The 24,603-nt window shown below is 44.1% G+C and overlaps 1 protein-coding gene across 1 annotated transcript in view; it reads left to right on the top strand.

The window, feature by feature from the left end:
• Megf10 (multiple EGF like domains 10) overlaps nucleotides 1-24,603 on the top strand; it is a 90,221-nt gene that overhangs the window by 43,367 nt on the left and 22,251 nt on the right. The window contains exons 6-12 of the mRNA XM_042674451.1: nucleotides 924-1,060; nucleotides 8,514-8,726; nucleotides 11,708-11,882; nucleotides 13,660-13,780; nucleotides 14,466-14,629; nucleotides 15,825-15,927; nucleotides 24,384-24,530. Coding sequence (XP_042530385.1) covers nucleotides 924-1,060; nucleotides 8,514-8,726; nucleotides 11,708-11,882; nucleotides 13,660-13,780; nucleotides 14,466-14,629; nucleotides 15,825-15,927; nucleotides 24,384-24,530 — 1,060 coding nt within the window. The remainder of the gene's footprint in view (nucleotides 1-923; nucleotides 1,061-8,513; nucleotides 8,727-11,707; nucleotides 11,883-13,659; nucleotides 13,781-14,465; nucleotides 14,630-15,824; nucleotides 15,928-24,383; nucleotides 24,531-24,603) is intronic.

Below are 24,603 nucleotides of genomic sequence, written 5' to 3'. Positions count from 1 at the left end.
TTTTTTTTCTTTTTTTCTTTTTTGGGTCTGGTCGTGGGGCCTGAACTCTGGGCCTGGGTGCTGTCCCTCAGCTCTTCAGCTCAAGGCTAGCGCTCTACCACTTGAGCCACAGCGCCACTTCCGGCTTTTTTCTTTTTGCTTATGTGGTGCTGAGAAATCGAACCCAGGGCCTCAGGCATGCAAGGCAAGCACTCTACCACTGAGCCACCTTCCCAGCCCCTAAGGACCTATTTATTAGAGATGGAGATTGATAATTCAGGTATACAAAATTTCACTTATGTTCCACTTTAAGAAATGAAGCCAATGATACAATTTTTGCTGATTTTTTATAGTTTAATTTTCTTGTCAAGGTGCTATACAGAGGGGTTACAGTTACATTGGTAAGGTAGTGAGTACATTTCTTGTCAAACATTGTTACCCCCTCCCTAGCTTTTCTCCCATTTCCCCTCTCTCTCTGTTTTTTTTTTTTTTTTCTGGAACATGGTGAAGCATTTGGAGATATCCTTTACACCAGATGTTGCTATTCATGTGAAGGATGTTCAGTAAGGATAGTTGACTTATTGTCATGTAAGACACAAGGAAGAATGCTTAGGAAGATTTATAAATTCCTTAGGTTGCCATACTCAGTAATGGTAGCTTAGGCTTCAGTTTTTAATATGGACTTTTCTTATGACTGCTGATTTGCCATGTTGAATGTCTCCTAAGATTTGAGCCTACCAAGTAAATAAGTCTGTTTAAAAAGTTGTGACTTTTCTTCTAAAATGATCAACACTCTACATGTTCTAAGTTTCCCTTAATCTACAGTTCCTGCAGCCCTGTTCCCAGACACTCTGGTCCTTTCCGTTTCCTCTCTTTTCCTCCCCTTCCTTCACTCTTTCTCTGGCTAGGGGCCCATCTAATTTTCCAAGTCTCTTTGAATGCAGGGCACCGTGTGTGGTCAGCCTTGCCCTGAGGGTCGCTTTGGAAAGAACTGTTCCCAAGAATGTCAGTGCCATAATGGAGGGACATGCGATCCTGCCACAGGCCAATGTCACTGCAGTCCAGGATACACGGGGGAACGGTAAGGCATGCTCTTGTATTTCTCTGACCATTTTTAATGGCAGGAAGGGACATTTGGAAGGCCCAGGGGCGTGGTCAGGACCACGCATCTACAGCTGCAGAAGCATCTGCAAAGTCTTGGTGTGTCTGAAAGATTCTATATTCATTTGATGTATAGAAACTGAGTCCCAGACAGCAGAGGTAAGTTGAAGATGCTAGAGAACACATCACAAGATGACAACAGAATGTCAGACATTCGTAGCCTGTGGTGAATGTATCATTCTGAAAATGTTGATCATTTCAACTACATTTTAAGTATTTGTGGATAGATTAACTTTCAAATGGAATGTATACTCCGGTACCTGTAGAAAGCACAGTTGCCTTCTTGTGATTCAGCATGGTGTGAAGAATATCTATCAGTCATCATACTTTACTGTGTTGGTAGAAGACGATCTCTGCTGGATGTTGGGTAAATTGCTGTGTGTGCACATGTGGTTCTGCAGCTTTCTGTGTTAGAAGGTTTGTAGCTTTCTGTTAGAAGGTTACATATTACATGCTCATCCTATTTCTTCTACTTTTTTGTATGTCCTAAAAGACAAGCTAACCAAATTCATTGAATGTGAGTATAAAACTGTGTAAGAGATTTGAGGGGCATTGAGTAAAATGATTATAAACAAAGATTTGGGAACCTAGGTTTAGACCAATGTGCACATAGAACTTTCCTCATTGGGCCAACTCAATTAATAATCAGACTTTCAGGGGCTGGGGTTTAGCCCAGCGGAATGGCGCCCGCCCGGTGCGTGCAAGGCCCTGGGTTTGGTCCTCAGCCCTGGAAAAAAAGAAAAAGAAAAAAAAAGAATAATCCAACTTTCCTTCATGGCCGTGAGAAAAGTAAGTTAGTACATAACAGCCTAGGAATAGTCCTGAAGTGTATGTGTCTAGCTATCATCATCTTTTAATGGTTTCTATGAACTATATAAGTATCAATGATTATCCAGTTAAATCATATCTATGAACAATATAGAGTTAACTGTCATTTTCGGAGGGGTATTGGTATCAAGGCTTGAACTGTGTACTTCACATTTGTACTCAGCTTTCTTGGTGCTCTGCCACATTAGCCACACCTCCAGTCCAAATTTTGCTGGTTGATTGGTGATGGAGACTGTCACTCAGGTTGGCTTTAAGCTGTAATCCTCAGATCTCAGCTCCTGAGTAGCTAGGACTACAGGCATGGGCTACCAGTGCTTGGCTCCTGTAATTACTTTTTAGCAATCACTGTGAACTAAAATTCTTTTCACAGTTTTCCATATTTTTTTTGTTTCCAAAATTCTGGTTCAATTTTATTACATTCAATATGATACTCTAGGGTTTGTTTTTCCCTGCAACTTGGTCATTGTTATACTCTCATCAAGTTTGTTTCCAAGAAATGTACAATTAAAGAATTATTTTCAGCTTCTAGCTAGGTGTTTTGTGATAAAGAAAAAAAATGCTTTCAAATATTTACTTTTCTGCCATAATTTCCAACAGCATTCCAGCTTTTGTTTGGGGGGGGGGGGAGGAGGGTCAGTCGAGGGGCCTGAAATCTGGGCGTGGGCGCTGTCCCTGAGCTCTTCAGCTCAAGGTTACCACAGCGCCACTTCCAGCTTTTTCTGCTTATGTGGTGCTGAGGAATGGAACCCAGGGCCTCATGCATGCAAGGCAAGCACTCTGCCACTGAGCCACCTTCCCAGCCCTCCTGCTTATTTTTAGTAAATACTAGAATCATTTAGTTTTACAATCATATCATCTGCCAATAATGATAAGTCATTTCTCAATACTTATAATGACTATTTCATTTTCTTACATTATTACATTATTCTGAACCTCTGAAACAATCTTGACAAGTAGAGGTTGATACAAGAATTCCTTGGTCATAATTTTATTGGAAATGGCATTGATATATCTTATTTTTTATTAAGGTTTTTTTGTTAGTACCATCCATTTAATCTTTATATGTATATGCTGGTCGTATGGCCTGAAGTCAGGGCCTAGGTACCGTTCCTGAGCTTTTTTGCTCAAGGTGAGTGCTCTACCACTTCAGCCACAGTTCCACTTCTGGCTTTTTTTTATTGTTCCCTGGAGATAAGAGTTTCACGGACTTTCCAGCCTGGGCTGGCTTCGAACCACAATCTGCAGATCTTAGCCTACTGAGCAGCTGGGCTTACACCAGGCATCTATCCACTTAATTAAAGATCTTTCTTTGAATCTTTTACTAATATGATTATATCTGTTCCTTTAATTCTCTGATGTGTGGATTATTGGTACCATTAGTTTACGGTGTTTACGTTCTCTAATTGGGCTTCTCAGCATGTTTGGGTGACCACCAGCAGGGTTTTGTTTTGGACTGGTAGGGCTGTCACATGACCTTTAAATTGCGGTAAAATAGATACAGGTAAGAAATGTACAAGACCAAGCTGACTCTTAAGGGATGCTTAATTTCACTAGAACTTTTAATATAAATGTAAATGTAATATACACCTGATTTATTTATATACATGTAATATATATGTAATTTTTAATATAATTTAATATAAATAGTGGATATTTGTTTCAAATGAAGAGCAACACAGAAAACAAACACACAAGGCCAGAATGCTCAGGCTCATCTTTTTTGGAATAACAGGGCAAGGATTACTAGTTACATTTCAGGTACATTTTGGTAAAGCAAGGAAGGCACAGAGCTAGGGGAAAGGCAGGAGGCTGGGGAGGGCTTGACTTCTTGGATTATTGCTTTTGTAAGCATTCTTTTTCTGAGATGAGGAGGAGGAGGAAGGGGAGGAGGAGGAAGAGACTGGTGATGGTGATGATATATGATTCTCTGTTTCCGTTGTTATCCCCCACTGGGTTCTAGGGTTAAGACGCATGCCCACAACCCACAACACCAAGAACATGTGTCACCATGAAAAGAAACACTGATGGGCGGAGGGGCTGTTTGTGGGGCAGAGGCCGGAGGCCATGGTGCTCCCTGCCCCTTCCCGGCCTTGGCAAGGCAGGGTGACCGGCTTGCTGTGGTGGGCGGCCAGCCAGCAGCACCAGGATGTGGGAACACAAACACGCACCCCGCAGTGGCCCAGGGTTGGGAAACAGATGACAAATAGGAGGTTTGGGGCTGTGGAACTGTCTGGAGGATGCTGTGGTGGTGGAGATGCCAAGAAGTGGAGCAGGAGTGAAGGGAGGGGGCTCCACATCTCAGAGCTCTGTGGAGACGTGAAGAAAGTGGGCCTGGGGCTAATGGCGCTCACACAGAATGGCCCTGGGCCTCTGCTGGCCTTGTGGGGACACACACACACTCACACACATTCACACCCACGGCGTGGGAGATCTACCAGTGGGGTCCAACCAATCAAGGAATGTGCCCTGCCATCGTGAGCTCCATGTGATGCTGATAGTGAAGACAACGGCGGCAAAGGCAGACATTGCAGACTAGCGCGAGGGACACAGAGCTGGTTCCATGGAGAACCTTCTCTTGGGTCCAGGATGCTGGACAAGCTGACTCCTTCACCCTGCTGTTCATTTCCCCCAGAGCAGCGGTTTCAGAGGTGGGAAAGGCAGGCAGCTGATCCAAGGAGCCCAGGTTCAACAAGGAACATCCTTCTCTCACACTAAATCATGATTTGGCTCAACTCACCCCAGGGAGGGGTGTGCTCAGGAGAGCAGGTGAGAGGGAGCAGCCATCAGGAGACATATAATAACCACCACGGCACTGAAACAAGACTGAGACGTTTGCTTGTCTTGGAATTGAAATGTTTTATTAATTTAGCTCTATGAATGGTTAGCCATTTCCCCCAGTTCTAATTTTTAACAAGCAGGACTCCAAAATTTCCGATATTTCTATAATGGCCAGGGTTTATTGCTTTCTTTGAAGCTTTCATTTTAACCTCTTCCTTAAGGAAATCTATTTCCTCTTTTACTAATTCCTGAGACCGCTCTTCTTGTCTGTGTGGGGCCACCAAAGCAACTGATATTACAAAATCTGTGGCAAAATAGGGCAAAATATGTGACGGGAAGTAGTAGAAGACGTACTTCATGATTACGCTTACTTTCTTCAAATGGAGGGACAAAGGGTAAACAAATTCAGCAGTGGTACTCAGTAGACACTATATTGAAAACGACACTGTATGAAGATGATCTAGACAACTTGTGGGTGGGGATAAGAGGGAAAAACAGGAGAGAGCAAAAGAAGGTATGACATTGTCCAAAAAGAAATGTACTCATTGTCTGATTTATAAAATGGTAACTCCTCTAAATATCACTTTTAAATTAACAGTAAAATATATATTACACTATATCCCATACATTTGTGTAATTAAAATAAAGTTATTAAAATATCACCTTTAAGTAGTTGTACGGGGGGGTTCAATTCATTGTATCAGTTGATGACTACCATGCATCTTGATTGTTCTCCTGTATTTCTCCCAACTTTATCCACAAAATAGTATACTTTTAAAAAGGTGTCCAGATTAGGTGTCCAAAGGTTAGGTTGATGGAAACCATCTTCTCTTACAACATTCCCCAAAAGAAAAAGTAGAAGATGAACAAGAGGAATCAAGCTGATACTGTAGCTGCTTTAGAAAGTAAAATTTTAATGAATGAGGTTTGTACTTACATTAGAAACAAGTAGCATGTTTAATTATAGGTTAGGAAGGTAAATTTGGGCCAGAACCTGCTATCATACCTGTTGTCTTCCCAGAGAGAAGGAAGACTCTGCCAAGCTATGATCAAATATTCATGCTGTTCCCCTGTAATTTCTCTGGCTTCCAGTCAAAACCACTCGAAACGACTTTTAGTGCTGGTTTTTGTTTTTGTTTTTGTCTTGAGTAAAAATCATGCAGATAATCCAAAGCTTGACATTTCATTTGTTTTCAAAGCCGTATAAGAGGAAGTGATATTATGTTACCTTGGTTGTCTTCTTTTTCTTGGATTTCAAGGAAATCCAAACCGACAGGGTGACAGTTATGTCACAGGTCCTCAGCAAGAGACAGGATAAGGTGCAATGGTTGCCCTGCAATCATGCTTTCCTTATTGTCTACTTATTTAGGGAATAAAGGAGAAGCCATGGCTTGTTGAAGTTTCCAGTTATAAATACTGAGGACCTTCATAAAGCTCCCTGGGTCTAAAAATGAATGGGTTCATGTAGCCCTCGCAAACAGATATTTGAAAGCCAGGCACTCATGGCTCACACCTGCACTCCTGGCTATTCAAAAGACTGAGACCTGAGGATCAAAGTTGGAAGCCAGCCCAGGCTGCAACAAACCAAACAAAACAAACAAAACACCTAGTACAAAACAAGCAAAAGTACTATTTGCTCAGTTTCTCCAGAACTTCCCTAAAGGCTGAATGTTTTAAAGACTTTGCCTATTGATAAATGTACCTGCAGTTGTCTAGAATCTGAGGCCAGCGTTAGAGGATGTCTTTTCTTTGTTATCATTACATTCAGTCTCTATTACAGCCAGGGTTAACTGGAAAGGGATTAGAAGATTGCCAAGATCTGCCCTGTATATATAGAACTGCCGTAGCCACAAGTCACCACACCCTGTCATTAAAAACACGCAAAGCTTTGTGGATAGACTGTTTCTTTCCAGCAAATTTCTTTCCTGTTTCAAGTATGCTTCAAGTAGTTACCATACCTTGTTGCTGTTTATATTATCGAGATCTGAAGAAGTGCAATGCTGACCTACATTTTGTGTGTGTGTGTGTGTGTGTGTGTGTGTGTGTGTGTGTGTGTGTGTGTGTGTTTGTGTGTGTTCGCACGTGTGCACGCACCAGTACTGGGGCTTGAACTCAGGGCTTGGGTTCTGTCCCTTAGCTCTTTTGCCTAAGGCTTGCTCTCTAGGCTGAACCACAGCTTTGCTTCTGACTTTTGGTGGTTAATTGAAGATAAGAACTTCAGTGACAGGCTGGGAAGGTGGCTCAGTGGTAGAGCGCTTGCCTTGCATGCCTGAGGCCCTGGGTTCGATTCCTCAGCACCACACAAGCAAAAAGAAAAAAGCCGGAAGTGGCACTGTGGCTCAAGTGGTAGAGCACTAGCCTTGAGCTGAAGAGCTGAGGGACAGCACCCAGGCCCAGAGTTCAGGCCCCAGGACCAGACCCAAAAAAAAAAAAAAAAAGAACTTCAGTGACTTTCCTGCCCCTGGCTTCAAACTATGATCCTTATATCTCAGCCTTTTGAGTAGCTAAGATTACAGGCCTAAGCTACCAGTGCTGTACAGGATCTACATTTTTATCTGGATCTGGTGTAACTTAAGACCACGTGGGAAGTGGCCACTCAGTCAAAATGTTTCCAATGCTGGTGAGCATGCTGATAGATGAGACCCTGTCTTTGGCCAAAAGTTCTCCTGCTGTTGTGCAGAGTCCTAACACCTTACACCGCCCTCCCCCCCACCCCAGAAGAAACTTGACTAGAACTGCTTGTACTTTCCACAAATGAGTGATAGATCCATTTTTCTTTTCTACCACAAATCCCTCCAGCAACCCAGCTTCCCGCCTTACCATCTTGTCTTACTTAGATTGTGTCCTTCCCTAAGACAAAGCTCTAATGCCATTTTTAAAATTCCCTTTAGGTAGTTGTACCTAGGAGTTGCCATTCAGCAAAGCAGTTTGTGAATACAATGCATCGTGATCAATGCCACCCTTGTCCACATTCGCACTCATCCCTCCCCACCCTCCCCTCATTTTTTCTTAATTCATAGGATTTTTTTTTTAGGATAATTAAGTGACATTTTGAGGCCTGCTACCTTGCTCCTTGCCATTTGGCAGTTTTTCTTCACAACAGAGAGACAACATCTCACTTGCCAAAATACGTGTGTTGGAAAAGCTTCCTCCAACCCACTGGCAGGGGCTTGCCTTGCGTGGCGTGGAGGACATGCCGTTGCAGAAGCTCCGAATTCCCCCTTCTCAAGAGGACTTGCAGAAGCTCCGAATTCCCCCTTCTCAAGAGGACGTTACTACCTAATCACACGCTCCCTAAATGAGGAGCAGTCATTACTATGAACTTTGAACACAGCAGAGGCATGGTTGAAAAGAAAAAGAAATGTCAACATGCTAGCTAAGAGAATTAAATTTTAGCTTCAAATTCACCACATTTTTCCCCCTTTAGGAAATGGGAAAGGCATTGTTTAAACCATACCTGTTGGGAGCTGGTGCTACTATTAGGGCGATTTCTCTTCTTGTTCCGCCCCTTTTAATAGACCCTGCCTTTCTTTCCTGTCCCAAGCTTATGTTATTTATTTATTTTGGTTACTTGGCATTCACCAGGCATACTACTGTTACTATTCCTGGAGCCAGACTAATTGATCTCATTGTTTTTTTCTGCCCAGAATAGGGAAATCACGATATGTAGTTCAAAAGGCCGCGTCGATTTGCGCTTAATGAGGCCACTTTGAATGGGTTGTTTGTTTTTCCATGGCCTTTGCTGATCTCTGCTTCCTATTTGCCAGATGCCAGGATGAGTGTCCCGTTGGCACCTACGGGGTTCACTGTGCCGAGACCTGCCGGTGTGTCAACGGGGGCAAGTGCTACCATGTGAGCGGCGCGTGCCTGTGTGAAGCAGGCTTTGCCGGAGAGCTCTGCGAGGCTCGCCTGTGTCCCGAGGGGCTCTACGGCATCAAGTGTGACAAGCGGTGTCCCTGCCACCTGGACCACACTCACAGGTGAGGGCTGGCTGCCACTGGAAGTTACAACCTCAGTGTCCAGGAGCTGGAAGGAGCGTTTGACAAGCTGGTCCTCATCTGAGACCTTGCTAACGTAGAGTCTCCTGGGCTGGCCCAGGTTCACTTTGGGACTGACAGCCTGTGTGAGGAATGCTACGATTGTTAGATGATTTTGGGTGGATATTAAGTTCTTTTATCTCTTAACAGCTGCTGGTAAAAATGTAACTTGCTAAGCTCAGTTGGGACTTTTCCCTAAGAAAAGGATTCTGGGCCATTCCATGCTACGTAAAATGCATGGAAGGCAAGGCATGAAGCCAAGTTTAGGATGTGAAAATATCATAAAACAATGCTCACTGCCATATCTTTTCCTTGACAACACATCTGTGGGACTGAAACAGGCGATAGAGAGGAAGTGAACCTGTAGAAGATTTGTGAAAGGACTTCCCATGGCTGACACAAATGCAATACCTTGGACTCAAGACTTACACGCGTCCTGTCGTGCAAAAAAGTCTCTAGAGGAATTTAAGAACAGGAAACCACAATCCCACCCACTCTACTGTACCTTGTCTGCTCCTGAAAATATCTTCCCACACTCTTTTCTCTTCCTCTAGAATCAGATAAACATCACTTAGAATTCCACGTCTGTTTTCAGACTATTGGAAAACTGCATTTGACAAAAATGTAGTGCATTATGCAACAGTTCAGATGTTACCAGCGTTAGTTACTTTTTTATTTGCTTTCCGCACACATGCAACTTCATTTATATTGCTGAAAGATAACTCCTGGCATGTCCCTCTCAAATGCACAGAAGTTCAGCAGAGCATGCAGTTGGTCTCTTATTCAAGTTATTGTTTGAAAAACTAAAGATAGAATTTGCTGTGTGTGTGTTTGATTATATTATTTGAGTTGCATTTTCTTTACTTTTGGATGATCAGACACTTGTACTATGAAAGAGTTTTATTAGAACTTTATTGGAAGAATTCCAAATATGCACAAACTATACTCAGATCAAAATCGGCTCTTTTATTATATTTCCATATCTTCCTCCCTCTTCCCTCCTTTTTCAAGTAGCATTTGGTTAGTTTCATTGTGATATATACATATATATACACATATGCATACATATATGCATGTAAGTGAATGTATGTGTAATGTGTATGCACACTACATATATGTATATACACATATATAATATGCATAAATATATAGTCATTACACACCAGTATCTATTCATAGATTGGTACATAAGTATATATATAGAGAGAGAGAGATCATCCATCACCTCCTTGATGTTAATCTCATTATCAATTCAGTTGCTTGCTTGAAAACCCATCAGATGCCTCCAAAGTGTTCTGAGGGCTTCCTACATCTAATTACAAATTGTGGAATACTGATTTTGGTGTCAATCAATTGGAGAACCAGTGCACACACTCCCACTTCCTGGGGGCATTGAGAATCAATGTCTCCGTCTGCCACTGTCATTTCAAATTCTCTGGACCTGGATTATCTATTTGCACAGTACATGTGTCTATACCACAAATACTATTTTTTTTCTAGTTAATATAAAACAATATGTTTTTCCAAAAATCTCACTTATTTGATCGTATGTTGAGGTAACTACGTTGCCTGATCAGTTATTTGAAATCTCATGGCTTTTTTTTGTTTTCAAATGCAGGGCTTTATTATTGTAAATTTAAATTTGTCTCTTTTTTTTTTTTTTACACAATCCTGTTGAGCTTTTATGAGTGTTGTCTCGTATTTTAACAAATTCTTTTTACATCAGGTCTCTCTCAAAGGCTGCTAGCGGGTTTCCTTTTTCTTTGACACAAAAACAGACAAACCTGGTTCAAGTCTGATTTTGCCCTTGCCTGGGTGTGTCTTACCCTTTCTAGGCTTCTACGTCCTCATGTGTAGAATGGGATCACATCTGCTGTCCTGGGATGCTGGAGAGGACTGCGTTCAAGGGTGCTTGTGGAAGTTTAGCAGGCGCTGGCACTATCCAGTGCCCTGAACACACTAGCTGCCAGTCTCTGCCTCCACTTCACAGCCACCACAAAGATCACATGGTTCTCAGCAGTTAGGGGCGCTTCCCTTTAAGTCACAATGACTTTTAAAGCAGTGAGGGTATGTCTGAGGCACTCACTGGTCATCGGGCAAGCAGAGTTATCTGCCTTTTCTAAGGTTCTTCAGGAGTTACAAACTGCCCTCATTTCCCCCTTTTTAAAGGTAAAGTCTGTGAATAGCCCTCCGATAAGAGGCCAGTTCGTAAATGTCTGGGTTTGACAGCAGAGTTATTGCCCCTGCTAAGGGGAGTGTTCAGCTCACTGGGGGGAGGAAAACCATCTTTAAACAGTCTTCCAGTTGTCAGCCGGGCCAGCTTGATGGTTCAGGCTTCTCTGTGGGGTGTGTTGAGCCAGCGTGCCACTGAGTGGCCTATTGTGTGGGCCGACTTCCACGTGCAGTGGAGCGCAGCTGACGTGTCCACTTGCTAGCGAGCGACAGCTGCTCGCCTGGCTCTTCAATACGGCTGCTGTTCCAGGTAGCAACAGCTGCGCTGCGACCAGGTAGAGGAAGTGCAGAGAACCCGCAGACTGACAAGGACACTGCTTTCGGAGCTCCTTGGACCTCCCACTCTTAACGGACGAGACACGTCATCAGATGGAGTTTTTTCATATTCCCCCATGAGGTCCGTGTATTGAATTAGTGCTTTGGATTTAAGGACATGTAAACAGAATCGCAGACAAAAGGACCTGGTTGTAACAGTCCTCTTGCTAGAGCACGATGCTAACATCTTACACGTCTGCAGAACCAATCAGGTTTCCGCCAGCTAATGAAATCATGCCCAGCCTAAGAGTGAAGTTTAAATGTGTGTGTGGAATCACCCACATATTTTAGCGATCATGGCTAAAACAACATTTGCCCAGGCCTCGCGTATCATGTTTACCCGAGAATGACTCGTCCCTTTCATCCGTGTCTCTCAGCTGTCACCCCATGTCTGGCGAGTGTGCCTGCAGGCCAGGCTGGTCTGGACTTTACTGTAATGAGACATGCTCTCCTGGGTTCTACGGAGAAGCGTGCCAACAGATCTGCAGCTGCCAGAACGGAGCTGACTGTGACAGCAGGACGGGACAGTGCACCTGTGCACCCGGATTCAAAGTGAGTGACTTGGGCTGTGTGGGCAGAAGCAGAGGGGTACGCTGTAGAGCGCACAAGTGCCATGACTTCTATTATCTATTACAAGGTAAGAGTATGTGCTAATAGTTCACATCATTAATAAGGAGAAAAATAGAAAAGTACAAGTAGAAACATAAATAATACCGACTTTCAGATGACAACTTGGAAAGCTGATAAAACTATAAAAATATGTCTTCGTTTGTTGGCAGTACTGGGTTTGATCTGAGCCTCTTACTTCCCAGGAAGACGCTCTACTGCTTGAGCTATACCGCTAGCCTTTCTGAAATAAGGTCTTGCTTTTTGCCCATGTCCAACTTCGTGCTTGCTACCATAGTTGGGATGATAGACAAACACTTCCACCTGTAGCTGTTGGTAAAGATGGGATCTCACCAACTTTTTACGGAGGCTGGTCTTGAACTAGGATCCTCCCAATCTCAGCCTCATGAGTCACTCAAAATTTAGGTGTGAGCCACCAAACTTGGCTTTTATTAATTTTTAAGATAAGACTATGTTGGAAGTATGGTGTACTATAGTTTTTTCTGTTTTTTTAAAGTGGCAAAGCAAGGAGTTTAGAGAGAAGTTATATTGGTAAGGGAAATGGCAGGTTTCAGTTAGATGGCTCAAGAGCCAGGTTAAGAAGAGAGAGAGAGACAGACAGAGAGACAGACAGACAGAAAGAGTTGGAGACACAGTGAAACATTTCCTGCTGCCCATGAAGAAAATGGATAGTAAAGACTCCGGTAGTTATTTAAGTAATTATTTTACTGAGTTTTTGTAGGCAACAAGGAAGTTACTTTTCCATGTAGGTGAGTTCTTACTGATAATAGTTACTGTTTTAATTTCATGAAATGTGAAAGACACACCACACATTATGTGTTCATTCTATAGTTAGTTACCCATGGGATTTAAGTCTCCTTGAGAATCAAGACCCAGTAAATGCATGAATGCCAGCAGAACAGAATCTGGCCTGCAGTTTTAGGATGTTTTTAGCTATAAGAATATTTATTTCAAAGGCAAATGTGCTAGTGTTAATTCATTTCCTCCTTTTCTAAAGAAGCCAATACCAAACTATGAAAAACTTGGATAGTTATTTGGGAATATATAATATAAATGAGGAGATCCTAAAGTCATAGAATGTAAGGACCCAGGGTTTTCAAATCTATTCCCAGTCCTACAGCTGAGCCCTTGTGTTGGCCTTCTTTATAGAATCCCTATGTCTAATTGTTTATGATTAAATGAAATGTCCTTCAGTTACCTTTGCAACTCAATGCTCACCACTGGATAAATTCAACCCATCATGCCTCTGGCTGAGCAATGCTTTGTTTCATCCATTAATAATACTGCTTATTAGGCAAGAAACACTAGGAAACACTGGCACCTAGTGCACAATCCTTATTGACGTTTATATATTCACCAACAATGATTTTATAGCTGCAATTTATTTTTATCTTTCTGAGCAAGGGTACAAGGTTTATATTTGTTTATTTTCGTTTTGCTGTGAAGACAAGTCTACTGAAAGCAGTAGGCTATTTATGAGGTTCCATTTAATACTCTACCCTAAACATAGACCAGCCAATATTGTACTTGAATCTCTAAAATTTGCATAGTAGTGACACTATAGCAACTTAAAAAAATATAGAGAGTGTTAAAATAAGAGAAGAAGTATAATTAGCATTGCCGAAATATACTTCCTTATATTTATGACGGGCTGATTCTAGATGACAAAATAACCTGAAGCTTGCTCTCTGTGTCCTTCCAGGGAGTTGACTGTTCTACCCCGTGTCCTTTGGGAACCTATGGCATAAACTGTTCCTCTCGCTGTGGCTGTAAAAACAACGCTGTCTGCTCTCCTGTGGATGGGTCTTGTATTTGCAAGGCAGGTAAGATTGGGCGAATGCCGTCTTTTGTTTGATATTGGTCCTGTTACTGAAGTCAAACTTTCACTGGGGCTGTAGCTCCTGATGTACCAAACTTCAGTGCTGATAACAGTAAGGAAAGAGACACACTAGGTGATCTCAAATTTTGTGAATTGGAAGTCTGTGAGTCTTGCTTTGGGGGAGAGTACACAAGCAGACTTCTGTCTGTGCCCCTCAATTGACCGGCCTGGATATGAGACAAGAAACTTAGCCAGGCCAGAATTTATGTGAGGCCCAGAACATGTCCATCTGTAGATGCAGCCAGGCCTTTGGCTTCACGTTCTTCACAGCTAATGGGGGCGGGGGCGGGGCTGTGTCAAAGATAGGGCTGTTCCTTCAGACACAAGCCTTCCTCCCCTGCCGTGTCAGCATCCCAGCTTCGCACTCTGAACAGAGCTCAGCATGTCCAAGTTGGGACATGGCTCCCCATTATAGGTGCCCCCCCTCCCGCTCCGGGCCCCTCCTCGGGAGCCCAGGGGAGCTCCCCAGCCTTGGCATCTTGCGGGGAGGCCTCCGTTCAATTCTCATGGAGCCTGTCCCTGCCCAGAGCTGGTGCTTGCTGCACTGCTAGGTGCTGGTGCTGGGGTTAGGGAAAGGAGGCCCCGGGCACCTGGGCTGGCTCACGGGCTCTGGCAATCTTGTCTTGTAGGCTGGCACGGGGTGGACTGCTCCATCCGCTGCCCCAGTGGCACCTGGGGCTTTGGCTGTAACCTGACATGCCAGTGTCTCCACGGAGGTGCGTGTGACACCCTGGACGGCACCTGCACCTGCGCCCCCGGGTGGCGCGGCGGGAAGTGCGAGCTGCCCTGCCAGGTACGCCTGCTCTGTCTAGGACTGGCTTGCTCGTGCGGGGTTTCTGGATTGAAGGTGGCGGGCTGTGAGCCAAGCGCCACGCACTGTCAGAACCGAGGTGGGCTTGGGTGGCTTGATCAGAATCCTCCCCATGTTTCCATTCTCTCTGTGCTGGCTCTTCACCCCCCACTCGCATGTTTCGTTTCTTCTCTGCTCATCGCGTGGTGGCTTGCTCATGGCAAGGCTGCACTGGTCTAGCACTCTGCGTCTCCGTTATCATGGAGATCCCGGGCCTTAGGGTGGGAAGTGGCTGGGGTCTGAAAGAGGAGGTGGAGGAGTCGCAGACGGGTAAGCAACTCGGTTTACTGGACGTATCTCTAGAACCCAAGAATGGCCTAAGGTTTTCCCCATACAGCACTCCATTCCCTTGACCTACTTTGAAGCTGCGCCTCGTTAGAAATCTCCTACTGGAGGGCACGGGCGGGAAATGCATTCTCTAGGAACCTGCTGCTTTCCCCAGCACTTCGGCCGGGTTTCCCTCCTGTGCTCTGCACTCTTTGATCCGGTCATTCAGTGGCGTAGATGCTCTGCCTCTGGGCCATTGTCAGATGGCTGGATAACAATGTGGAAGGGGCGCTCGGTTTCCCTGGGGCTCCTCCTGATGAAGTATAACCTACTTCCCAAAGCAAAGAGGATTCCTGTCTGGAGCTATGCTGTACCCTCCAATCCCCCCAGGACAGAATGAAGCTAGCTTTGTTGTTCTCCTCAGACCAATGAACACATTATCTACATTTGAAGAGGGGCCTGAAGGTCATCTTCCATCTGTAAGACAGAGTCCTCCCTTCCTGCCTAAGGGTAGACTGCACTGTCATAAAAAAAAAAGTCAGTAGGAATCAAAGAAAATATTTTTATCAGTTGTAGTTTATGACTAGGTCAGGTTTCTTTAACTACAAGGTGGATTTCTATGCATCACACTTATACAAATCAACCTAGTGGCAAAATAGGTTTCATCGTTCATATGTCCCAACCATTATGTGAGGCATAAACTAGAGTTTTCAAACCCTCGTGTCGTGGACTACATAAGGCATGAAGAGAGGTGGTTTTAGTGCATGCTTTCCGGTGGGGGGGGGGGGGAGGGTTGGCGTTGGTCCTTTTGTCTGCCGTCCTGGGGTTTCCCAGGCTCTCAGCGCGGTCTCTGACCCCATCTTCCTTGCAGGATGGCACGTATGGGCTGAACTGTGCCGAACGCTGCGACTGCAGCCACGCAGATGGCTGCCACCCCACCACGGGCCACTGCCGCTGCCTCCCCGGGTGGTCAGGTGAGAGCCGAGGGAAGTCAAGAGCGTAAGGGTTGGTCCTTGCTCCTTGAGAAAAATCTGTACCAGTCGACATTTCAGTCAAAGAGAAAGGGCAGCAAGCGCTCCAGTGAACAGACACGTGTCCCCATGAAATGGAATCGCTAGGTTTTTAACGAAGCTGTAATTGCCAGAACGCAAGCCAGTAAGATAGGACCTGCTACAATGAACTCTGCAGGACTGCTTGGTATATATTGAGCATTTGGTGGGATGGGGCGGGGGAGGGGGGGAAGGGGGGGGAGGGGATTGAAATACACCCTAAGGACATGACTCTAGTGGGTGAGGCAAAAATATTAAACTCTAGTGTTTATATGGTGAATATTCCAAGTATTCAGTATTCTTTCTTGGATGTACAAGTTTTAAAACTTTACCTTTCTTACAAACATGTTTGTGTAACGACAAAGATAGAATTTCACCGTGTTTCTCACCCAGGTTGGGAATTCTTCCTTATTTATGTGGCTTTAGGATTTCTCACCCATGATGTACAGGCTTGCTTGGGCATTTAGTTCTGTCTTCAGAATCTGTAAATTATGAGCAAAAATATGGTTGTTCTTGCAAGGTCACGCTGGATTCCCACCAGCAATGTATGAGGGCTCTAGTTCTTCTTGTCCCTGTCAACATATCTGCCTTTTTGCTTTGCAATTCCCCGTGGCTAAGGAGGTGGGATAAGTCTGAGATGGGCTGTCATGTATTTGTTTCTAGATTGAGAGCTGCCTTGGGAACAGAGCAGGCTGAAACAACAGATCCCATTTTCCGTCCATCGGAGTTGCCCACTGACACAAGAGCATCTGACTCCATAGTTCCTTCTTGATTTGACAAACTTTGACTTTACAGTGTGGAATTTCACTCGTTCTTTTTGTCTCTAGAGTCCGATTACTAACTGTTAAAACTGAATCACACCAGGGAGTAAGCCAGATTTTTAGACTGCACCAGGCTTCTTGAATTTCTCAGACTGACCAGTACTAATTTATCAATGAACACAGTTCTACATTCACCTTGCAGCAAATACATAACCTTCCTTATAGGCAGTCTACATCATCTGAGCCATACTCTAGCCAGTCTTCTCCTGCCTTATGAATACCTAGAAGGTGGGAAGTGATCTTGACTATGCCAGTCACTGCCCAAATGTCTACCAGCTTTGATTATTTAGAACCAGTCGGTGAATGAGAAAAGCAAGAGATGATTTGGCCTGAAGCCAGATGGAAAATGTGCGCTTGCATTCCACAGTCTGGGTCATGGGGTAAGACAAATGATCCCATCTGGCCTTAGACCTATCATGCTCCCGAGGGAATGGGGTGGATTTGCCGTAATCCTCTGTCCATCTGCGACTGGTCTGCTTCTCCAAGAGGGAAGAAGCTTTGCTGCCTTGAGGTTCTTCTGCCTCTTGTCACCCACTGTTTCACTGTGGCTTTTACTGCTCCTAAGCCAGTTCCTAGGCCAAAGACTTCATTTCTCTGGGTCTTCTGTGTAAACTCTTAGCATGTTAGCACCTGTTCACCTCTAAGCCTGCTATGAAGTTGTCCCCACGTTCACAAACCTACTTGGTAAAAGCAAACATGTATAGAGGAAAAGAAACTTCCAAGAGTCTCTATAATGTTTTTTTTCTAAAAGGAAAGAGCAAGTTCTGTGTATTATTCACACAAGATACTATTCATTGTCGATCCTGGGTCGACTCATCATTTTTTTAAATCAGTATATTTATTATGAATAGGTTCCTTGTTAGGACCTTCATAAATAAAGGTAAAGAAAGCTTTGCTTTTCATTTTGGAGCTATTTTTGGGGTCAAATCATTAACATAAGCCTAGAGAGGTGAGCAATGCTACTTCCTGTCCTCTCTGTGGCTCAGGTGGCTGCACGTGTCACTGGACAGCATCTCTTTGGCAGTAGCTTTATACCAGTGGCAAATGAGAAGAGAGAGCTCAAGCATGCATTAGTACTGGAAATTTTTTTTTAAAGAAGAGAGAATTAAACTGGTGGAAAAGAGACTAATACTGCCCTCTAGACCACTTGGGAAAGAGACTCCAAGTGTAGTGTAATGGTGAGAAGGGGGGTGGAGAATAGAAGTGCCCAGCCAGGAATGGGATCATGGAAGAAGGAGAGCCCTGTAGCAAATTGGTAAGAAGACTCCAGCGTGTGCACTCATTCCAGGAAGGAGAAGCAGGATTGCTGAGCAGGCCCAGCCTTCCCTGCAAGGACAGTCCTGTCCAGCTTTCCCCAGCCACCAACTGGGACCAGAATGACCAGCGAACTGCCTCTCTGGGGACCGATCTGCTCCAAGGCTCTCGTGGAAGGCAGTTGACACCTTGGTTGTCACAGTAAGGGAAGATCCACCTTCCCTTGTACTGAGACAGAAGGGCAAAGCTGAGTCAGACCTATTCAGTTTTATAAGCTTAATTAACACGCAGGCTCCCAACTACTACAAGTTCTAAGAACTCACTCTCGGACCCCTTTGGGTGCTGAGGGGCGGGGGAGTGTCTGTAGGTATCTATGTGTGGGGATTTGCAGGGATGTTAGATTAGAGCAAAGGCTCAAGTGTCTGGAGTTAGTGCAGAGAGGTGCTCATTAAAAAATGATAAAAATTCAAAAGGCCACCAAAAGACCAAAGCCCTCAGATCTTCCACTCTGTCTGCTTTTCCATTCGGATCTGGGTTAAGGCAGGTGGAGCTTTCCAGCACGTTTGTCTTAGAACTTGCTGAAGTATCCCTCATAAATATGACTGGTAGACACATCTCAACTGGGTTTACCTGTACGGTAGCAGATTCTTGAAAATCCATAGCATGAGGATGGAAAGGTTTGATTTAACACCCATATGTTGAAGATCTCTAAGTCCTATGTCACCACATAGCCAAGGTGCTGGGTATATAAAGATAAAATATGGTACCAGCCACTTTATTCTGCAGAGTTCACATTCTACTGCAAAGATATCGATGGACATAGATTCACCATGACTAACTTTCCTATGCTCCACTATATTAGGCCTTCTCTCCATTGATCAATGGGCCAGAAAAACAGGACACGTCTAGTTAATGCTTCCCTCCTAGAACCAGCAAGCCCAATTAGTATTAGCAAATCTTTCTTGGTTCTAATATATATTTAATAGCTTGTTATGGAAGATCAAGACATTGAGTCAAATTCATTTCCTTTTTTCCTGTTTAACACTCCAAACATGGCGAGAGTTAGTGGCACAGGAATCAAAACGATTAAGCAAGACAAGGATTGGGGGTGGGGGAGGGCTGTGTCTTTGAGAGGGGGAAATAGTGACACTGGATGACGTACTTACTGTGTTCATGCAGTTACCCATGCCCAGTGAATGCCGAGCACACATGGAGTCCTTTGGCATAATGCAGCAGGCATTAAATGCATGGACATTTCTTTAGAGCTGCTTAGCTGAAGTTCATCACGATCATTCAGCCATTGCCTAGCAACTTGTGAAGCCTATCAAAGAGCTCTTTGTCCTCTGTCCTGGCAGAAACCCTCGCAGATCTCCTTATCAGCATTAGAACATTTATCAGGGAAAAAAAATTAATGTTTCCACTGAATCAGAGATTGCCTCAGATCTAAAGCCGCCTCATTCCCATCCACCCTCCCCCTTCCCCCAAATATTTTAGGAAGTTACCTCCTCCAGGAACTGGTTTTAAACCTTTTATTAGTAAACACTCCAAAGAAAGTTATTTAGGCCATCTTATAATTCTTCTAGTGTTCTATAATCTGGGCTAACCTGAAAAAAAACACTGACCCTATAGTCTGTCTTCTCAAACAGAAAGAAGGCAGACATTTCTACTTCTGCTTGGAAGGGTCACGCCTCATATAGGTTGGTCTTCCAAGTGTTCACGAAGACGTCAGAGAAGAACATTATTGATGTAGAACTGTGTTGATTGAGCCATTTACCAAATATATCTGGTACATACCCACTATGGGAACATAACCAGCCTCTTCCTCTTTTCCTCCTTCCCTTCCTCCCTCTTCCTCCATCCTTATCCCCATCTCTATCTCCCTCTCCCTCTCTCTTCCCCTCTACCTGTATCTTTACCTCTGTCTATATCTCTATCTCTATCATCTCTTCTGCCAGAATTAATTACTTGGGCTTGGCTGGGGCAAGGGGCATGGGAGATTCTTCCCCTGCCATTTCTTCTATTCATCTTCTCTGCATCACGACCATCATCAGTTTAGTTCAGTGTCCTGTTATTATTATTATTTTTTATCATTGCTTGCCTCTGCAGTCTAAACATCCATTTGATTTACTCCTTTCTTCTAGGCTCTGATCTTCATGTATCTCTGTCCTCCTACAACACACGAACTGAGTCAAGCCCCTTCTTCAGGATTCTTTACCTGTTTCCTTTTAACACCAGGGAGAGGTCTGAACTCCACGCTGTCCCTTCTGGGCTGTCCATCACCAGCCACACTGCTGGCTGCCCATGGCCTCCACGGCTTGTGCTCAGCCCTGAGTTTTATCTGCACCAAACACTTGCAGCCCCTGAAGGATGGCCACGGACGCCTTGGGGCTCGACCTTGCACCCCCTGTTCGTTCAGGTGGGGGGTCACCTTCCCTCTGCCCCAGGTCACCTCCTGCCCTGATCATGATCCCAAGACAGAGTTGAAGGCTGGGGTCTTTGATACCCTGCATTTTCTTTCTTGGAACACTCAATTTAGCTGTATTTCTTGAATACTTATAGACTTACTTCTTCCTTCCTTCCTTCCTTCCTTCCTTCCTTCCTTCCTTCCTTCCTTCCTTCCTTTCTTTCTTTCTTCCTTTCTTTCTTTCTTCTTTCTGCTCTTTGAGAAATATAAAAATGAAAAGGTGTCTGGCTGAACTCTAGCAAAGCTGGCAAAGAATGAGATGAGATCAATAGAAATAATTGAGAGAAAGATGGAGAGAGGGAGAGCGCTCTAAGCTGGCGCACAGGTGGTCAGTATGCTCGGCCGCAGAGTTGTCATTACAGCGAGGTGACTGTGGCAGCCTCATATGGAGGAAGCACGCGCTCAGGACTCTCTCCACGGCCTCGCGGTCTCAAAATCACACAATTACACATTTATTTCTTAGGCTTTTAAAATACACTCTGTAAAAATATCGGTAACCTCCAAACAAAGTAGACCTCAGCAATCATAGATTTGTCTTGCCCTTCCCTAACTTAAGATGGAAGGAAAGCTGAGGGGGGCGGCACAGAGGGTCTGGGGACCGGGGGGGGGGTTAAGAGAGAAAGAAGGGGCCAGCCAAAAGAAGGAAATCTCCCACTTTTCCTTGGACGTATCTCTGATTGATGATTAGGCATCGATATATGCAAAGAGATAACTCACTTTCACTGATGATAAAATAAAAGAACTGGGCTTGAATTTTAAAGAGGAGGTTGGTAACATTCAATAGAAAGGTTATTTTTCACAAAATGTTATTTAAAAGTAAGCTTGATTCTGCTGAACTACGTGATTGGAGGCAGAGGTTGACAGGTGACCCGTAGAATTCTCAGTGGGTTTTTGGAAGGGCAGACATGGGTAAATCTGTGAACTCGGCTATCGTAAAACTCATCTCCTTGCTATTTCATAGGCCTCGTGGAACTTATATGACAGTTGCCTTGATAAAGTTGATTTTGACTGATCGTCATGCTAACCAGCTGGGTGTGTCTCTTAAAGGATGAGGAATCAGATACAAAATAAAGGATCACTTTATTTACCTTGCAAATCTGACCTGTGGTCATTTTTCTTAACAGGCTGTGATCAAAAGCATGCTAAGCAATGCATAAATTGTAATAACCTAGAATGGATAAAAGCAACATTTATTTTTGACCTGAAGTGTACTTCATTCCATCTTGACTAAATTTATGTATAATGTGAAGTAGTGGTTTGGCAAGTATCTGACAAACTAAACGACCTCTCAAGCCCCATCTCCCCCCCCCCCACACAAAACCATAAAAATTCATGACTAACTGCTTAACTTCCACTTCTCAGACCTGTCCCTGAGAGTCAACAGAATGACAAAGTGCCCAGGGACATCTGCACCTCCCTGAAGCAGGTAGCTCCGTCTCAGCCACAGCCACAGCAGCCCTGGCTGCCAGTCGGTTAGGAACCGGAATTTGATTAGAGAATGAAGTCTGTGGAAGGTTACCTGTGCTGATCATTACTTTGCCAGTCACAAAACCAAGTTGACAGCTTCATTCTGAAGCCGATTCCTTCTTAGCTTGTTTGGCAAATGTGCCAGTACAGTTGTCTGGTTAAAAAGATCACTTGTTATTCCGTGGCTACATGGAGAGGGTAGAACTTGCAATTCCATCCCAGCTTTCCAAAACCATTCTGAAAAGTAAGGTAACATGATGAATATAACTGATATGTAAACATATACGGGGCCATATACAAAAAATTAATACAAAAAAAATTAACTAAAGTATGGTATCTGCAGGGGAGGATTCCAGAGTGTAGCTTCTACTTATTTAACAAAATATACACCAAGAAGCTGGTGCATGTATCCTCAGAGAGAGGTGGTTAAGAGGAGAGGGTAGTACAAGTGAATGAGGAAAGTGAATCAGGACCTTTAAGGTACACAAGTGAACATGGAACCTGGTAACCTGATAGCTTGAGGGAAGGCATTTGTTTTTTTTGAGGGGGAGGGGTCAGTCATGGGTCTTGAACCCTGGGCCTGGGTGCTGTCCTTCAGCTCTTCAGCTCAAGGCTAGCGCTCTACTACTTGAGCCACAGCGCCACTTCCAGTTTTCTGGTGGTTAACGGGAGATAAGTGTCTCATGGACTTACCTGCCAGGGTTGGCTTTCAACCTCGATCTTCAGATCTCAGCCTTGTGAATAGCTAGGATTACAGGTGTGAGCCACTGGTGCCTGGCTTATGCATTGTCTTGAACACAATTCATTTTATTCAAAAGTGGACATCTTGAATTGAGACCCCTTTGTACAACTACTTAAAAATAATAGAATATTTGAAAACATAAGAAAAAACTTACAGTGTACCCAAATGTCATATTTTGCTCCAGGGAGGACATTTGAATCCCAATCAAGTTTATAAACAGACCTAGTATCTTTTCTTCAGACAGCAGTCTGAGCTGTGGTAAAGGCCTATTGTTGACTCAAGCCGGACACAATGAGACCCTGGCACTTTCATTCTCCTATTAACAGCCTACATTCAGAGGAAAGAACACAGGGCAGGAGCCACAGGAGAAGGATTTATTCAGCAGAAATTTCTGTGTGCCAATTAGTACCATCTTTGTGATAACACAGGGTGCTTCTGGGGGAAGAGTTCAGATCACAATGACTTTTCTCCACAAATGGTCCTCCCTGCTTGGTAGTCCTGGCAGCTGATAATGTTCTGGGAAGGGGGAGGGGGAGGGCTTGTTCTTTCCATGTTTTCATTTGGGCCCAGGCCACCCCTAATTATAACTCATTGTCTTGCCACATGAGGAGCATTTGTGAAGAATTCTGACTTAGAAAAAAGAGGTCTCTGTTGTATTTTGAATACTCCCTGTGCCTCAGATGAAGTCTGGATTTTATATAGATTTTTGTAAGGTTAGTGGTGTTTCTTAATGTTTCCTTTAGGCATCTGGCTGTCCATTCATAACTGACTCTGAAGTTTGTTTAGTTCCAAAATCAAAGTTAAATATAGACATACACTTTGCTCATAATCAATGACTTAGACAACAGCACATACAGAATGGTGGCTATAATATAATCTACCCATAGCTGCCCAATTCAAGACAGGTGGCTCACACCTGTAATCCTAGCTATTCAGGAGGCTAAGATCTAAGGATCACAGTCTGAAGCCAGCCTAGACAGGAAAGTCTGTGACATTCCTATATCCAATTAGTCACCAAAAAGCCAGAAGTAGACCTTCTAGCTCAAGTGGTAGAGGACTAGCCTTGAGAAATTAATAAAAAAACAACAACAAATCTTAAGGACAGTGCCCAGCCCCTGAGTTCAAGCCCTAAGACTGGCACCGAAAAGAAAAAACAAGAATGAATTTGGTGGTGCATTTATCTTTCTTGTGTTATCAAAATATCCTAAGATTGTACTCATCTGTTTGCTCTAAAGTAGAGTTCTCTTCACCTAAAACAATCTAATCACTTGGAATGTGCCTTATCGTTGTGGACTTTATTTCTTTGTGAAAACAAAGAATGGAAGACGGAAGGAAATCAACAGTATGTTTGATAAAGTTTGCCTTTGATAGAATCCTTAGGCTTCCCCATTGCTCCCTCCTGCTCAAGAATACCACTCCACATAGCAATGGCATGTCCTCTTCTGGACTGCATAGAAAATAGTTGCAGGTATTATTTTCATGGGCATGTTGTATAGAAGACAAGTAGATTCCAAACATCCTGCCGTCCCTGCTCACGGTTGTCAGGCCCCAGGGTGCTTTGGTCCTCATCTTTTATTTGGCATCCACAGGAGTCCCGATCTGCTGCTCTCTCAACCTGCGTACCTTGTTTCAGGTGTGCACTGTGACAGCGTGTGTGCTGAGGGGCGCTGGGGTCCCAACTGCTCTCTGCCCTGCTACTGTAAAAACGGGGCTTCGTGCTCCCCCGACGATGGCATCTGTGAATGCGCTCCAGGGTTTCGAGGGACCACGTGCCAGAGAAGTAAGTGTCTCGCAAGTGAATGGTTTCAGTCTTTCCTTCTTTGGGCTCTATATGCAGAATGGGCTCTGTATGC

Source organism: Dipodomys spectabilis, unplaced genomic scaffold (genome assembly GCF_019054845.1).
Source record: "Dipodomys spectabilis isolate Male_0828 unplaced genomic scaffold, ASM1905484v1 ptg000019l, whole genome shotgun sequence".
In the NCBI taxonomy this organism is placed as follows: Eukaryota; Metazoa; Chordata; class Mammalia; order Rodentia; family Heteromyidae; genus Dipodomys; species Dipodomys spectabilis.
The sequence above is the reverse complement of the archived record's forward strand: the minus strand, read 5'-3'. Positions and strand labels throughout refer to the sequence as shown.